This window comes from Panthera tigris, chromosome C2 (assembly GCF_018350195.1).
Source record: "Panthera tigris isolate Pti1 chromosome C2, P.tigris_Pti1_mat1.1, whole genome shotgun sequence".
NCBI lineage: Eukaryota > Metazoa > Chordata > Mammalia > Carnivora > Felidae > Panthera > Panthera tigris.
This window is the reverse complement of record NC_056668.1, coordinates 135,147,568-135,166,537: the sequence shown is the minus strand read 5'-3', so window position 1 is coordinate 135,166,537 and position 18,970 is coordinate 135,147,568. Positions and strand designations below refer to the sequence as shown.

Here is an 18,970-nt window from a genome sequence, read left to right as displayed (position 1 = left end):
GTGTGCAATTATGAGGCTATGTGAAAATTACTAATTTTTCTGAGACTGACTCAAATATAAGGTGTGGGCTTTTTTATTTTGAAGATAGGCAAAAGCACACAATTTGTTGTTCGGCGCTACAAAACTACAGCTAAACTTTAAGGGCAATACTTTTTTTTTTTTAACGTTTATTTATTTTTGAGACAGAGAGAGACAGAGCATGAACGGGGGAGGGTCACAGAGAGAAGGAGACACAGAATCTGAAACAGGCTCCAGGCCCTGAGCTGTCAGCACAGAGCCCGACGCGGGGCTCGAACCCACGGACCGTGAGATCATGACCTGAGCCGAACGCTCGGATGCTTAACCGACTGAGCCACCCAGGCGCCCCAGGGCAATACTTTTTAAGCCATTTCTTAATACCCTCCCCATATAAAATCGTAAGTATCACTAGTCACAGCTCACGGTACTTTCTTTATTAGAAGGAACTGTCATAATAAAATGAGAATGATGGCTCTAATAGCTACTATTTATTGAGAATTTATTAGGTGCCAGGCACAGTATAAAATGCTTCACATAGATTTCCTAATTTAATACTGGCAATCTTAATGAGGGAGGCACTACTATTATTGCCCTTTTATAGGTATCGAAAATGAAGCCAGCAGAGCAAAGCATCTCCCCCTATTCTCTGGATCACTGCTTCAGAGAATTTTATGCTTCTCTGTAGCCTTAGGATGAAGTCCAAACTCTAAAGCTTAGCATGAATGGTCTTTAAAGATCTGGTCCCCGACTACCTGCCTCTTTAGCCTCATCATTTTACTACCCCATTCATCTTTTATGCTGCTTTTTAGTGAACTGTTTCATATAACCACGTTCCTGCTCCCACCCATGCCCGTACCTCAGCATCTACAGAGACAAGACCTACTCATCCCTTCAAACTAGTTCATCTTGGAAAAGCCTTTGCTGATATTCTAGCTAGATCTAGCTGCTTCTCCTCTGTGCATGTTCCAGTTACAGAACTATCACACTGTCATATATCTGTTGAACTATTTGTCTCTTTTTCCTACTGGACTTTAAGTTCCATGACATTAAGTATAATATTTGTTTTGGTTTTCTCCAGTGCCTTACCCAGGACCAAGCAAGCATGCAGTGGGCACTCAAAAAATATTTTTTGAATGCACAACCAAATTTTAAGTGATCACCCTATTCATTCTTCTCTCAATCTCACTGCCTGAAAATATTTGCTACACAGCCATTTCCTAGAATTTCATAATATTCAAAAGTATTAGAAGGAGTTCTACATAAAGGAGTTAGGGTATCTAGGTTCTTGTCCCATGACTGTCATTTAGTAAATGAATGACCTTGAAGGTTGATTCATTCCACATTTTTCCCTGCGACATTTGCCATGTTCCAGGAACTATATACCACAGGGACACCACAGTGAACACAACAGACCATACCCTTCCAGCATGGAGCCTGCATAGCCTAGAGCGGGATTTCTCACGAAGTCTAAAATGCCATGAACCAATAAGCCAAACCTCAAATCCCTTAAAATACAGTAAAGAAGCACATAAAAGTAAAAATAACAGCAGGCAAATCAGTTCAAAATCAGCCTCTGGTATAATTAGTCCATGAGTATTAATTCCACCTTCTAAAAATAGACATAGATAAGTGATATTACAATCTTTTAAAAATATTAACTTTGCTTTGATCTGATACAAAATGCCAGAACTCTCTCTAACTCTAAGTAGTAGACCTGCCAGGGACAAAAAGTGGAAAAAATCATTTCAAGGCAATTAACAGTGACTAGAAAGGAAGTTCTATTTTATCCCTTGGGAAGACGAATCTGTTCTATACATCTAATGCTAGTCACAACATAAAGAACGTGTCTCTAATCAAACTTTATTTGTGTGAAGAATTTTTGATTCACGGTAATTGGACCAAAAAAGGTAAAACATAATATTAGTGTACAAATTACATAGTAAAAACTAAATGAGCCTAGACTCTCAGCTGCTTCATTAAAAGATTAGGTAGCGAAGGTCATAATTATTTAATTTGTGTCCAAATCTCAGCTGGAGAATGTTTTGAATGAACAACGAGGTAAGTAATTTTAAGGGAAGGGAAAGTCCTAGTAGCCAAGCCTAGAAACCCAATATGGACAGGCAGAGTTAGCATACTCCCTTTCAGATTGTCTTCCAAGAGGTGTTTGGACAGGAAATCTAATTTTCCAAAGATACAGATTCAGTAATCCTTACTATAACTGAGTAAAACATACCAATTCTTTGACAGGCTGTGATCACAAGATGTGCTTCCTGAAACATCCTTTTTCTTCAAACTCTTTGACATTGGATGGTTGCTGCTGATGGTTTATGTGGACACTGAATTATGACAAAAATAAGCACACAATACTGGGTTTGTTCTTCCATTAAAGTCATAAACATGGAAACTGAAATAGACTTTCGAGTTACATGGTGAGGTTTCTCATGCTCTAGGTGAGGAAACTGAGGCCCACCGAGGTGAATGAAATTACTGTAAATCTCGCAATTGGTTAGTGGTAGAGCCATGATAACAGGAGAGTTCTGTGGCCCCAGCCCAACGTTCTTCTCATCACTGTGTCACGTATTATGATCTCTTTGTGGGTTGACTTCCAGCTCACAAGCTCCCATTCATTACACTGAACCACAGCACCAAGTTTAAGAGTACAAGTGGTAGGGGGCAATACTGAAGTCGTTCAGATGGTTGGCTTCTTTTTCTTGAAAAATCATTACTTCTGTGTGTTTGTGATGAGAAAAACAACAGCTAGTTTGTACTTCTGTAGCAGAACTGGTGTGCTGGAAAGGACACAAAAAAGCTTTCCTCATCTAACTAAATTTGAGAGCGTGAATAAGCTGAATTTCCCCATCTGGAGCCTCTCAGACTAGACTAGCCTTACAAATTAATATGAGTGTATAGGTCTGGGGCCCGAAGGAAATTAGGTCAGGCCCAGAAAGGAATCAGGTGGCTGACCACAAGCAAGAATTTTAATATGGATTCAAAACAAAGGGCAGAGATCTAATGCGGCAATTCACTGAATACCATTAGGACTATATCAGAGCGTGTGATGAGGGAGCCTTCAGGACAAGAAAATAGAAAGGGAAACAATACTAAAGGACAGAAAATGTCTTAATCCAAGTACAATCCAGACTTTGATTCTTCTTTTAATCAACTCTTCTCTTTCCTCACCATGCTGTCTTCTCCTCTCCCTCTCTCCCTCTCTCTCTCATCTCATCTCATATTGTCTTCATGTAGGATATTCTTGCTTTCACTCTGCAGTTCTAGTTCTCCCTTTACTTCATTTCTGAGAATTGAGATCCATAGCAAGGCACAGAAGAAGTACTTTGATAAGGAGAATAAAACCAGTCTGAGATGAACCTTATCAGAACACAGTCCTTGCTTTGGTGTAGTTCAGGGTCAAAATTGAGACGTGTATGTAGGAGCATTTTTAGAAGATTTTAAGGAGAGTCTGTTTTCTTAGCGTCTCCAACTCGTTCTCCAAAGATATACTTTGAAGGCTTTGTATACTGCCATATAGCGAGAGGACGGCATTATGAGAGCCAACCCAGGGATGTTCCAGATGCATCCTGCCATTAAGTGCTGGTGTGAAAAGTTAGAGCATTTTTCTCTCTCGGGAATCTCTTGTGGCTTCACCCCTGTGCAAAGGTCTGTGCTTCCAAAAGTTCAAGATTGATTTTTTGGAGAAAAGAAGAATTTTCTAGCCAACCAAGAAACAGATTCTTTTGACGAAATGTCAGAATAAGAAAAAAAAGAATTCTACATGGGGTACCATGACAATTCTCTAAAGGCAATGACTGTGAGAATAATGCAGATATTTTTGGATAGAGGGTTATAGCCCTCAGAAGTTTCATTTTCTGTACAGTTCTTGTGGTTAGCATAAATTTAAAAATGTGTTCATGTGCAGAACATTTCAGATTCATTTATGCAGAATTATGTAGCACATGGAAAAGTCTCCCTTAAATTCCCACGTGTAATGGGGACACAAAATTCTACAAATTATATTTGTAAACATCCAGTCCCCTCTATCATTACACGTTCTCAAAGTATACTAGATATGGAAAGTGTGTTATTATAATGCACTCACTCTCTCTCTCACTGCAATGATTGGCCATAGGCCAGTTGCCCAGGGATTCAATGGTATTAGCCCTGCATCGGATATGTCAGATAAGATCACACATTACTTACCTACACTTCTACAGCCTTGCTGGTCATTTTAAACATTTAGCCCCTTGAAAGCTTAACCCATTACTCTCTCTCTCTCTCTCTTTCTCTGTCTGTCTGTCTGTCTCTCTCTCTCTCTCTATATATATATGCATACACACACACACACACACATATACATATATATGGATTTTCCAGAAAACTTTCTCAAAAGAAATCACTTGTATCATAGACCCTGTCCCCCTACACCCTTCCCCTCCCAGTCCCTAAAAAATATTAGACAAATCGACAGTCAGAGGACATAATTATGGAATCATCTTTCACTTCCTCCAAATTCTAGACAAGCTTCCTTTTCACTTAAAAATGGAAAATGTGACAAACGTAAGCCCTTACCAACTTCCCACTTCAGAAGGCTGTTGTCTTCCCTCTCCATTTTTCCAATGACATACCAGATACACGCCATCCAGTGTGCAAGGAGTGCAAACATGGACATGAGCAGAGTCAGGACGATTGTGCTGTGCTGGGAATAGCGGTCCAACTTCTGCAGGAGACGCAAGAGACGCAGCAGCCGGACGGTCTTCAGGAGATGCACGAGAGACACCTGTGGGAGGAGACCGAGCGGCACCGCGTGGCTCATGGGTTCACTCCGCATCATAGCGGTTGCTTTAACTTGCAGCCGTTCTGGAAAGTTCTTGAAGTCAAGCATAATCATGACTCCAACGCGATGGTCATTTTTATGACCATGCCAATGTCGTTTCTCGACATAACGCTATCAAGAGGTGATAGGATAAAGGATGATGAGACAGTTTACTTTCTTTGAGTTGGTACTTATTTTCCTTCAGGTTTATCTTTTTTTCTCAACCTATTTGACTGAATATGATTTTGTATATTCTGACACACAACTGAAACACATTACGGTCTCAGGACTGAACATAAGGTGTCTCCACTTCTTGCACACATTTTCTTTCAATTCCACGTCCCTTCCTCCATGCAGGAGTGACATCATAACAATAATTTAGACACACTGAACCCTGTGAAGTGGTAATAAAGGTAACTTTAAAAAAATAGTGATTAGATGTACCAAACTTGAGTAAGATTTACTCACAAATGCCAGTAATACCTCCTGTCTCATGTGCTGCACTCTCTTCTTTGTAACATCATCGACTGATAGAAAAAACTCACGCCTGAAGCATATACTTTCTGAGCTGTCTGTCAGACAAACAGGCTGAGGGAACCAAAATCAAATGGAACACCATTTTTGAAAACTCTCCTAGGTCTTGTCTTTGGACACATTAAAACAATACACGTGTGGCCAAGGACTTATTTTCCTGACTTCAGCGCCGAACTGAAACATGTGCCCCATTGGTGTCCACAAGAGTGGTCATTGTCACTATTTTTTTTTTAATATATGAAATTTATTGTCAAATTGGTTTCCATACAACACCCAGTGCTCATCCCAAAAGGTGCCCTCCTCAATACCCATCTCCCACCCTCCCCTCCCTCCCACCCCCCCATCATTGTCACTATTAACAACAGATGTGGTGCCCTAATGCATACTCTTTCACACCCTCGAATAGCCTCAAGGAGCATTCTAAAATAGAAACGGCAAATAAAGTATGACCTCATCCGTAAATAGAGTTTAACAAAGTACTTGACCTTTTCTAATTTGGAGGCGGGAGGAAGGAAGTATAAATACAAGGGAAGAAAGTGGTTTGTATGACTATACCTAAGAACAGTATTTGCTCTAAGGACTCAATCATAAACACGGTCGGCATCTTCTGGAAGTTTGCCTTTATAATTATCTGGAGTCAGTTGACATCTAGCTCCTTCCTCCACAATCTATCTCCCCTTCTGTCGAAGAAAATTGTACCTAGAACAGTGCTTGACACATAGTAAGTGCTCCGTAAATACGTGTTAAATGAGAGGATGGTTAATAAATTAAGATGGAAAACACTCTAAACTCAATATAGTAGAAATTCAATAAAAACCTTTTCAATTGTAATCTCACGAATTATTCTATGCTGAAATATAATAAAATCATAAGGTCAGCTGAGGAACTTGCCAGCTACCTGTGCTTTGATTTCTTTTTCTCATTCTTCTGTGTCAAATCTTATCTTCTTCCCTTTCACAGCCCAGTCCTCATCTGTCATTTCTCCAGCTGATTGTAAACCAGATGATTTCCTGCCAGGACTTTGCAATATCTGCTTCCTGGCTTAGAAGAATTACTGGGGGTGGAGTTTATTTTATAGGAGAAGAGTTTGATAGATGCATGACAATTTGGTACTTGAAATGAAACCTCAAAAAGTCCCAAAAGGAGGAAGACAAGTTGATTAACATGTATTGAGGTCTTTCTGGGTGTTTGACACTTAGCAAGGTATAGTATAGAAATGCTTTTCAGGCTGCTGAGAACCTTGTAGGGGTTTTTATGCTTATTTTGCTTATTTTGCCTATTTTGATGTTAATTTCCCCCAAGGAAGTCACTCAGACGGTAAGTGATTAAGACTGGGATTTCTGGGGCGCCTGGGTGGCTCAGTCGGTTAAGCGTCCGACTTCAGCTCAGGTCACGGTCTCGCGGTCCGTGAGTTCGAGCCCCGTGTCGGGCTCTGGGCTGATGGCTCAGAGCCTGGAGCCTGCTTCCGATTCTGTGTCTCCCTCTCTCTCTGCCCCTCCCCCGTTCATGCTCTCTCTCTGTCTCAAAAATAAATAAACGTTAAAAAAAAAATTAAGACTGGATTTCTACTTTGCCACACACTAAATTTTATTAAAGAAATGTGTGAAGTATATATAAAACATTTACCATCAGCAATTATGGGCAGAGTCAAAGCTAAAGCATCCAATACATTTCTGATGGTTGTAATGAGTTTTTGAATACCATCTACAGAGATGTGCTAACTGGATGTATTTTAGATCTGGAAAACCAACATCTGTGTTTGCTTATTTATTTCTACCTTTCTTTTTACAAGTTTGTGCAGTATAACAATAACACAGCTTATAAACTTTTCCTCATAACTTATGTTGTCCTGGGAAGTAAATATAATACTTTGAACAAATAGAATATTTCATCTTGACTAACTTATTTGGGGCAGAGCAAATTTATATGCCAACTGGTTAATGATCATATGCTCACTCCTGTGAGACACAGAAAAATTATCATTGATAAGAGACAGATTCCATTCTTTCTTCCTCTTTTGTCTTTCTTTCTAACATAGATGTTTATCTATAACTTGCATTTATTAGGTATTCATGCCAGGTTTCATGAGACAGAATGAAGAAAGGGAGCAGGAATGTAGTGAAAGTGTACAAGTACTTAAAATTCATCAAAATATGAGAATTAGACTTTTAAAAAAATCCTTTGTGTTAATTTTAGACAATGAGCATGTGAATGACAGATAAACATGTATTTTAAAATTTTGTATATTTTACAATACAATTATATAATATATATTTTAAATTATCCTATTTGTTCAGTGCCCAAAGAGAAATGGAACATAAAAAAAATTATTAGTATTTAGTCACAAAGCAGCAAGTTAATTTAGAGAGGGATCTATCAAACATTATTCATTTAACAATTCTCCAGGAGAATGTGGAAAATTTTTCTTAGTATTTTGTGAATTATATACTTCTTTTGAAATTTTTTTGGTTGCAGTCTTGCAAATACCTTGTTTTAAGTCATTACATGTTCATTATAGTACACTTATCTAGTCAAATTCAATTTTAAAAAGCACTTTTAAAAGCCTGGATAACAATTCTCTGTAGCACTGATTGATATTATATACTAAATTTTTCCCCAGAGGTTTCCTTTCAGTTGACTTATAAACCTCTTAAAGATGTTGATACCCTCAACTTTCCATCTTAAGAAAAAAATGGAAAGGAAAAGAAAAGAAAAATGCTATTGTATAGACAATTACCAAATGCACAAATTTGTACTAAATAGTCAGGATTACAGTTCAGTCTTCATCCCAAAGTCAATAATGACTGTATTTGAAACACTGATCATTTTAATACTGAAAACTAAGCTTTTAAATTCCTGATAGAGAATCTCAAGGTCTTGTCAACTGAGTAAGAAATAGGCTTCATTTGAACTAATGTTTAGTAAATTTTTGCCTGCTAAAATTGGTTACTCTAGCAGCAAATTGCATTACTGGCCCCAAAATGCTATTATACCTCCCTAAAAGTCTCTCTATTTATAAGGGAGCACTTAATGCTTTTACGAACATCAATCGTTAAATAGTAAAAATAGCTACTACAATGAGTGGACACACTTTCTTTCCTGTGATGAGACAGGAGGATAAAGGGAAGAAAAGAGATGTTACAAACGTCAGTAAAAATCCAAAAGAGATCTCGAGTTCAAGTGGCCATTGTATCATTGTGTCATTTCTTCCCCATCCAACATTTTTACAAGGACTTGAAGTGGTTGAATTCTTTTAACTTCAGTACTACTCGGTATCTTGATTGGTCTTTTGTTTTGCTAATGAATAACTCAAGAGGTAGAGAGTAAAGGTCATAAAACCAGAAAAAATCTCAAACTCTCCACTAAACTTCTGAGGCAAAATACCTGCCAAAGTAATACAAAGTAACGCTCATTACTTTTGGTTTCCTTACCAAAGGATTTCTTCTGTGAGCGAGTATTGATGATAAATGCTTTGGGTATATCTTGGTTCTAGATATTTAAATAACTAAAACAGGTCATGTAAATTCCAAAAGGAAGTAACTTCCTCAAGTGGAGAATTTGGCCTGCGTACCATTGGTCACTTTGGTGTCCACAAAGTGGAGGCCACAAAGTCCTGGACATACAAACTGCTACAAACACTTAAAACCTGAACGTGTGGAAAATAAACACAAGATTAAAAATAACCTTCAAAGTCATGTGGAAGGGAGCTCTTTACTCACCACTGTGACGTTGAAAGCATACAGGAGATCAAAAGGCAGGGCAGCAATTAAGTCAATGATGAACCAGGTTGTGACATAGTGGATGCAAATTGATCTTGCTTCAAAGATAACTTGGCCAGACTTGCTGACATAGGTTGTTCGGAAATTTAAAATAATATCTGCTTGAGAAAAAAAGATAAGAGAAAAAGAAGGAAGGAACAGAGAGAAGAAGAAGGAAAGACGAGGAAAGAAGGAAGGATGAAAGAAAACAAGCATGCAGCGGGGGGGGGAGGAAAAAATTGTATAAAATTACATAAAATTAGACAAATGATAACCTCTCAATGTATTTCTGACTGATAATATCTGAAATACTCCTCTCGACAAATCCAGTTTAATTCAATAAACAGGTATTGAAGGGTAAAGAAAATAATATTTTCTGAGCGCTGAATACACTCCAGACATCGGACCACATGTACCAAAAGTAACATGAATAAAAATAACAACAATAGTCATCATTACTAAATGCTCACTAGTACCAGGCATTGTTCTGAGAACGTAGCAGAGGTTATTTCACTTACTCCTCAGAACATGTTCTTAAGTAGATGATATTATCTCCATGCTAAAGAGGCAAAAACCAAGTCTCAATGAGGAAAAGTAATGTATCCGTGATCATAATGTCAATGGTGTCAAAGAGGATTTTACACATAGATAAGTTTTAGTCTCTGTTCTTTTTTTAAATACAGGGGCGCCTGGGTGGCTCAGTTGGTTAGGCGGCTGACTTCAGCTCAGGTCATGATCTTGCGGTCCATGAGTTCTAGCCCCGCGTCGGGCTCTGTGCTGACAGCTCAGAGCCTGGAGCCTGCTTCATATTCTGTGTCTCCCTCTCTCTGACCCTCCCCTGTTCGTGCTCTGTCTCTCTCTGTCTCAAAGATAAATAAACGTTAAAAAAAAAAAATTAAAAAAAAATACAATTCTATTTTATTTTGTGAACAAAGTTTAATCTCTCTGTGGACACAGAATTCATCTCTGCCCTAAAGGTACTTATATTAACAAAACACTGGAAGTTACTTTGTTTGGATTTCTAGGTTAAATTTTCTCATTCCATTTTAATGGATGATGTAATCATTTTCAACTTTTCCCTACATCATTCTTTTATTATATTTTTATTTTATATTCTATTTGATATTTATATTTACTTTAAATTTATATTATATTTTATTATTTATTGAACTTTTTACAATCCATGAGGCCCTCAAGGGCACTGGTCAAATGACAGCCATAGCCACAAGGATCATCTGAGGCTCACTTCTGCTTCTATGACTAAACATCTCTGTGTCTGTTATATTAGTCTCTGGGTTACATATCATTAAAGCACTGGAAAACATTATCTTTCCCTTTGTTTTTCAGTTGACTACAGCCAGGCCATTGGGAATTTCAGGATTGCTCTATACATGTAAGGGTGATAATGGTTGAGCATTTTATGGACTGGTGAATCCAATGTAAACATATCTCTCTGTGAAACTTTGTTCTTGGGAGGTGCCATGAGCCACTGACTCAAAGATTAAAGGAGGGAATGTGGGAAGTAAATATGCAGGTCAAAGAGAACAGGAATTGGGAGAGTTATGAAGCAAATGTAAAGCTCTGAGCTACATGGTTATTGGGTGAATTGGAATACTCTTTATAGCTAATTTAAACCCTTGAAAAGAAGTAGAATAGTGTTATATGATGATAAAAACTTGATATCATGATCATGATGATGACAACGATAAAACATACAATAATGCGCACCTTGTATGTCATTTTTACTTTTCATTTCATGTTCACATTTGTGGTAGGCAGAGTTCAAAGATGACCCTCGCTCTCATATGGTCTCCTCCCCTTAAGTGAAGGTAGAACCTGTGAGCATGATCAGGTATCATGCCATGATGCTGTTGCAGTATATGGCTAAAGGGAGATTAACCTCAGTGGCCTGACCTGATCAGGTAAGCCTTGCACAAGCCAGTTTTCTTCAGCTGGTGGTAAGGGACTGGAAGAAAGCAACTGCCACATTGTGGAAGGGCCATGTGGCAGGGAATGGCGGCCAGTCTCCAACTGCTGAGAGTGGCCCCTTGCTGACATCTAGCAACAAATGGGGACTTGTGTCCTATAACCCTAAGGAAGCAAATTCTTCCAACAGCCACATGAGTTTTCAAGAGGACCTATGCTCCAGAAAGAAACACAGTTTAGCTGACATCTTGAGTTCAGTCTTGTGAGGTGGAGCAGAGAATTCAGGTAGGCCAGACCTAGATTTCCCACCTAAAGAAACTGAGATAATCAATAGCTGTTGTTTCAAGCTGCCAAGTTGGTAGTAATTTAAAGTGAGGCCATACAAAAACAAATACAACATTTATTCTGCATTAGGTTCTCATTATAGCCTTGCGAGGAGAGATAATATAGGAATTACGACAAGACAGATTACTACTACATTTTTATAGATAATACCTTAGTATGGACCCAGTACTGTTTGGGGTCCTTTAAAATCATAATCTCATGGACTCCTTACAACAATACTAAGAGGTAGGCCCCTTCAATATCCTTTTTTACAGATGAGGAAACTGAGGCCCAAAGGAAAGCAAACAACTTGTCCAGAGTCACACACATGGTGTAACTGAAGCATAGGATTAAACTTCTTTAGCTAGTTAGTGAAAGAACACGACCCCAATCCAAGTCTCCTAATTTCCAATTCAGTGCTTTGGCTTTTGGTCCCTTAACAGAGGCCAGTCACATCTCAGGTCTGGAAGCAAGTTCTAGGTGACTTCAAAAGAAAACAATAATTTTTCCAGTCTTTTGTGAATGATCTAACTTTTTTAAATGGCATTATTAAAAGTCATATGTTTGTCGAAAAATAAAAATACTGAAAAACTTTTATTGCTAATACTGAGAATATGAAAGTAAGGAGCAGTGGCTAAACCATTCAAAAAGGATGAAAACAATGCCAAGGTGATTTCTATTGCAGAGTAAAAGTGCTACCATGGCAAAGTATGAATGCATCATTGAAGCATGGCCACCAAGAAGGAGCAGGAGCAGGAGCACAGCGGAATACCATCAGGCCGTTAAGGTAGCATGTGAACTTCTCATTCTTTCTCTTAACTTTCTGGGCTCATGTATTTCTTTATTAGCAAATCAGTTTAACAGGTCAGGCCACCGGCTGTTGAAATCAAGCAGAGATTTCAACTTCATGGTTTCTAAAAGAAAGCTCAGGTTAGGCATTTGGGTTTTCATCTCATGAGTAAGAAACCCAGAGTTGTTTACCAAGCCTTTGAGTGATCTGTGGTTTCCATAACTCAGGCTGAGATAAGTCTGCATGTTCATTATAAGACTGGAGGGACAAATTCCTTGCATAGTTACCAACTGATCACCAGTTCTACCACAAATTTCACAGACAACTCACTGCCACCATCCAGGATGCCACCCTCCACATTCCTGGGGCACTCCATGAATGGCTGAATGAATGAAATGATTGGTCTTTGGTTGGTTGACACAGAAGACATTTTTGAAACTGTGTAGTAAATTATGTGTTTGACTCAAAAATAAAAGAGGTGCAGACTTCTGAACAGAAAAGATATTTTTGTGGATGAGTCATTACAGCATATCAGTTTAGCTTTTAAAAAAGCTTTTAAAAAAATAATTTGTTACTCATTTGAGTTAATTGGGTGAAAAGAAGATATGCTAATTTTAGGTTTTAAAAAGAAGTAATTATAAGACTTTTATATTTAAATACTAATAATAGTAAAAGAATATAAAAGGGATTTTTTTAGAGTCTATTTTTTACAAATCTATTTTTGAAATACACGAATTCTTTAGGTTTATTTTCAGAGAGAAAAAAACCTAAATATATATTATATTCTAAGATTTCTAGGACTATGGTCCTATCGTGCAAAGGCTCTAGGTTTATTCAATGATCAGTATTATTTTTGGATAGTTGATTTCTAAGAAACCTACTTTTGTCATATGCATAAAAATAGGCATAATTCTGGTGTATTATAATTTACAAAATATTTCCAGGCATTCATTAGTTCATGTGACAAAACCAACTCTTTCAGGTGTACTATTTTTACCAAAGACTCAGGAGATTTAAGAAACTTATTTAAAGCCATGAAGATAGTAAGCAACAGAGAAATGGGACATCTATTGACAGTTAATTCCATTGTCTTTCCATTATCTTAAAAACTTACCACACTTCCAAATATATTTTGGAGGGAATAACAATAGGTTGGTGCAGGGGAGTGATTTTTTTTCTTTTTTTAAATTTTTAATTTTTTGAGAGAGAAAGAGTACAAGCAGGGGAGGGTCAGAGAGAGAGGGAGACACAGAATCTGAAGCAGGCTCCAGGCTCTAAGCTGTCAGCAAAGAGCCCAATGTGGGGCTTGAACTCATGAATTGTGAGATCATGACCTGAGCTGAAGTCAGATGCTTAACCGACTGAGCCACCCAGGAGCCCCAGAGAAATGCATTTCTGATCAGTGGAAATGCCCTTAGATCAAACTCCATATCAGCACCACCCAGGTAAAAGAATGTTAAATAAGAGTCACAGAATTGAAAATAAGGAAATTAGCTGTCTCTTGATCTGTCTAGGGACAATGGAGAATACTGTTTTCTCTCTACTGATACGAATATGGTATTGGTGTTCGAGGACCAGGAGAATCCAACGCTTGTAAATATTCCCTTAAATGGAAGGGTGGAGATGGCTAGACCAGTACTCTAAGAGTCAGGGAAGCACAGAATGAATACGATTCTGATGAGGAGGACAAGAGCGCTCCTTCCAGATCCGGTGTCTCTCGTTAGAGAGTCACGGAGGCAAAGTGGAGGTTGGCCAACACTGGCTGCAGCTTGTCTCACTTCCCTTAATGGTTTTGTCTCTTTGGCAATTAAATCAGTGACTCATTCAAATGTTACAGTAAGAATGAGGTCTCCTCCAGACAATCCACAACCTACCTGAAAGACAACAGTAGACTTTCTATTCTGACACATCTTGAAAACATAAGTGTATTGTGTTTTTGACTTTATGTTGAAAAATACATGAAAGCATACTCAGTAATATCCAATTTTTTACATGTAATTGTCTCATTAATTCCATTTATTATTAATACGTGCAACTGTCTATAAATACACACACACACACACACACACACATACACAGCTTGAACCAGGAAAAGTATTCTAAAAACCATAACAAATCAATTCATAATTCCCCACCTCAAAACCTTAAAGTCTCATGTGTTTGTGCATGCATAAATAATCCCTTGTAATACATGGTGCCAGTATCAGGTGTAATGAGTAAATAAGCAGGGCGATAGAGAATGATCATCCATATTGTATGTGGCTTATAGAATTTCCCAAAAATTGGTCGTAATATACACCACCAAAATGAGGTAAAATATAAATGAATTCTCTGATGATTCAGATGGCACTTAATTCCTTTCAGGATAACCAATTTGCCTTGTTGTATTTCAGTTCTACATAGCATGATTACAATAAAGACAAATAATGGAGAGACGGCTGTGTACATATTCTGTTTTCATATTGTTAAGGCCTCCAAAAATAAGTATTTCATTTAGCTTTTACACTAAAGGGCTATGTATGTGGCTAAAAAGGCAGGAAGGTTGAATCCATTTTTTCCAGTTGGATTTCTTCGAGAACTGTGTAATTAGAAAGTAAAAAAAAGGGGGAGATGAACTTGATATGGAACAAATTAGATTTCTTTTCTTTACTAGTACACATGCCAGATGGGAAATAATTTAAAAATCATATTGGCTTACTTGTTAAAAAGTAAATTAAAACATAATGGTGTGCATGCAAGCCTAACTACCACATACAAATAATTAATACCTTCATTTAGCCATTTCTTTAAAAATTAATCAATGTAGTACAGCGTGGGTGGAAGGATATTTAACTAAACCAGCTGCCGACTCATATTCTAAAGGAACCCTGTCTTTTTTCATTGCTTGTGAGGCACTCTGAACACAGTATGATGTCACAGCAAACTGAGCTAGAAGGTGTGGGAAGATGAACTGAGAGCTAATTAATAAAGAAGTTTGAGGGACTAATAATCCTAAGAATGTAATTGATTGCCCATGTTAGCGGAGGAGATTTTCATACCATTCGAACCTTGCACATTCGTCAGTATTTGTTCCTCTTGCTTACTTTATTTTTTAAAATTTATTTATTTAATTTCAAGTTAGTTAACATACAGTGTAGTATTGGTTTCCAGAGTAGAACCCAGTGATTCATCACTTACATATAACACCCAGTGCTCACCCCAACAAGTGCCGTCCTTAATGCCCATCACTCATTTAGCCCATCCTTCCCACTCACCTCCCTCCAGCAACCCTCAGTTTGTTTACTGCATTTAAGAGTCTCTTATGGTTTGCCTCTCTCTGTTTTTATTTTTCCTTAATGTTTATAGAAGTGCTATCAACAATAGCCAAATTATAGAAAGAGCCCAAATGTCCATTGACTAATGAATAGATGAAGAAGATGTGGTATACATAAACAATGAAATACTATTCAGCAGTCAAAAAGAATGAAATCTTGCCATTTGCAACAACGTGGATGGAACTAGAGTGTATCATGCTAAGCAAAATAAGTCGGTCAGAGAAAGACAAATATATGATTTCACTCTTTTGTGGGATAGTCTTGCTTACTTTAAATGAGAGATCTGTGGAAAAGAAAAAGCAGCTGACTCAGCGAGAAGTAACGTTTAAGGGCAACTGCCTGAAGAAGAAGGCAAGCAGGCACATCAAGGGGTGTTTGATGCTGGTATTAGCTTCTGTTTTGTACCAGTGGCCAGCATTATCATGGTGGGTCCCTATTGTGGTTTTGAACCTCAACATAAACATCACTTGGACCCATAGAGAAGGGAAGGGGCCTAAAAGTCACTTTCCTCGAATAGCTGCCTTTCTCCTTATTACTCCCTTTCCTTGGTTCTAGTTTTGTCCTTAGTAGCAACAGAGAATACATTGTTCTCTCCCACCCAAAACCCCTTTCTATAAATATTAGACATCAGTCATCAAGTTCTCTCTGTGGCCCAGGCTGAGTATCTCCATTTTGTTAAACGGTCTCTTACTGATCTCAGTCCTGATGCTTTTCTCTAGCTTGGTGATTTTCACCACAAAATCTCATGGAAGACAGGATTTGGGCGTTCACTTTCTCCTTTCCTCCCTTCCTCTTTTCAAGCTGAGCTTTTATTCATTTTTAAGTAATGAGGCACACATGTGCATTTTTATTTTGAAAAGGAATTTCAAGTCATTAACACAAAAAAGAAAATTAAAGAAATCCATTCAAGTATTTAAATACTGTCCTTTTGGAAGGAAGGTACTGAAAGGGTAGAAGAATATACCAAAATATGCCACTTTGGCATAAGAACGATTTTGAGCTGAAGGCAATTGAGAAGCAAAAGAGAAAAGCTCCCTGCCCTCCCCCCCATTTGCCTAAAAGCAGGGCATAAAGGTGTCGCTTCTCAAAGGTGTTGCTCCTCTCCTGTCTACCAGGAAGGACAAAAGTTCATCCCCAGATCGTAGCCTGGCTGGTGTGGTGGACAGTGGGAAATACGTTTACTGCCACCAGTGTTTCCAGAATTCTCATTACTCCACTATCTTACCAACCCTTGATGTTATTAGACCTTAAAGTTTTTGCCAATTGCGTGGGAATACAATGCTACAGATAACACATTTAGAATTGGTTCCATTTCTAGTAATGCAGACTTAGTAAGTTGTTGGCAAATCTTTGAAAAAAACTTACATTACTATTAGTTGAAGTAAACTATTGTCAACTCATATCTCCACACATTTTTCACACAGACTGCTCCCAAATGACTGCTCCCATTCTTTATTGAGAGGGCTAAGGGTGCCTGGCTGGCTGGGTCAGTTAAGCATCCGACTTCTGCTCCGGTCATGATCCCACAGCTCATGAGTCGAGCCCCGCAACATCGGGCTCTGTGCTGACAGCTCAGAGCCTGGAGCCTGCTTCAGATTCTGTGTTTCCCTCTCTCTCTGCCCCTCCTTCACTCATTCATGTTCTCCCTCTCTCTCTCTCCCCCCCCCCTCAAAAATAAACATTAAAAAAAAGTTCATTTGTAAAAGAGAGAGAGAGCTAAAGCGTGGCTGTCCCTTTTAGCTTTGCAACATCCTTAAGCACTATAAAAAATAACCCGATTGATGATCCGTTGTGCTCTGCCCTGTGCTGTGCCCTTGGCATGTAAAGATGGACAAGGCATGCAAAAGAAGCATGGCTTTGCCTGGGAGCCACAGACTCTCATTTTTACAACCTGTTGTCCTTCATCTTTCAGTACATAAGTAAGCCCCATCTGTGACTATGCTGGCAGGTGCAAAGAGATAGCACACACTCCCAATACGTGTCTATTAAACCCAGCATTTACTGTCTCTAAACTAAAGATTTTATTATATTGGCTTTGTCCATTGCTTTCATTTTATTGTATAAAGTTTACCACTTCAAAAGACTTCCACCTCACATGTACAATTGGTATGTGTAAAGCCTACCAATTTTGGCTCCCGATAAATGATTCACTCTGTTTCAGTGCTATGTAACTCTAAATTAGATACTGAACTTTGAACTTACTGGATCATTTTTAATAAAAATAATTTAATGATTAAAAATAAATCTACTGACATATGACTCACACATATGTCACTTAATTGTAGAAATCCTTTTGGCATACTTATTCTGTCCTTAGCTATGGTTGCCAGGTGGTAAAATTTCTAAATTTAAAGTACAGTAGAGGGGTGCCTGGGTGGCTCAGTCGGTGAAGCATCTGACTTAGGTTCGGGTCACGATCTCATGGTTTGTGAGTTCAAGCCTGCGTCGGGCTCTGTGCTGACAGCTCAGAACCTGGAACCTGCTTCGGATTCTGGGTCTCCCTCTCTCTCTGTCCCTGCCCTGCTCGCACTCCATCTCTGTCTCTCAAAAAGTGAATAAATGTTTAAAAAAAATTTTTTTAAATAAAGTAAAATAGAAACTAGAAGGATTATCATATCTATAAATACCCAGTTGTGAAATTTTAAGAAACGCTAAACACTTGAGCCTATTAATTTCATATGAAATAAATATTGATTACCTAAGTAATAAAACCTAGAATTGATGAAACTTGAGATAAATACAAATGTGCTGATATGATTAATGTTTGCCCCAAAGTGAAACCCAGCACATATATACTCATTAGAGAGAAAAATGTTAGATTAAATAAGGGTTTTATAGTTACATATTATTTTACATTTTAATTGGGACTTTCACGATCATTTTTATATTTGAGGAAAATTATATCTTTACTTACTATTTATGGTAGTTTTCACTGCTGTTTACCAAATATTTCTGGTTTTCTACCTCCTGGTATGATTATCTTTCCCTACCACCTGAAGAGACCGTATGTGTCCGTGATTTGCTTCGGCTGTAATTATAAGCCGAAGTAGCCTGAAACACTTTTGGGCAAAATTTTGAGAGCTAGTGTATAATTCCTCACATTTTCTTTTCCCTGCTTTGATGATCATGGAAATATGAGGGAAGATAGGATCTCTGTCAGCCTGGGTTTCTGAGCAACCACAGGGGGCAAAGATCACGACTGACCCACAATGGACACATAGCGTGAGGGAGACATAAACCTTGTGTTATATCCCACTGAGATTTTGAGGTTACTTGTTACCACAGCCCATCCTGATACGTATTCCTAAAGGCTATCGAGCAGAGTGGCTAAGAGTGAGAATCTGGAGTCCCATCTCCTGGGTTGTAACCCACTGAGCAGGTATCAGCTGCATTTAACTTGCCCGTGGTTACCCAACTAGAAAGTGGGGGAGCGGGGATTCATACCCATCTGTATAAATACCTGTCTCTATTCATACCTGTCAGTCTGTATAAAACC

At 38.3% G+C, this 18,970-nt stretch overlaps 1 protein-coding gene across 1 annotated transcript in view; it reads right to left on the bottom strand.

The window, feature by feature from the left end:
- Nucleotides 1-18,970, bottom strand: part of KCNH8 (potassium voltage-gated channel subfamily H member 8) — a 354,464-nt gene that overhangs the window by 105,777 nt on the left and 229,717 nt on the right. Inside the window, exons 6-7 of the mRNA XM_042956973.1 lie at nt 9,082-9,239; nt 4,585-4,792 (exon numbers count right to left, since the gene is read on the bottom strand). Coding sequence (XP_042812907.1) covers nt 4,585-4,792; nt 9,082-9,239 — 366 coding nt within the window. The remainder of the gene's footprint in view (nt 1-4,584; nt 4,793-9,081; nt 9,240-18,970) is intronic.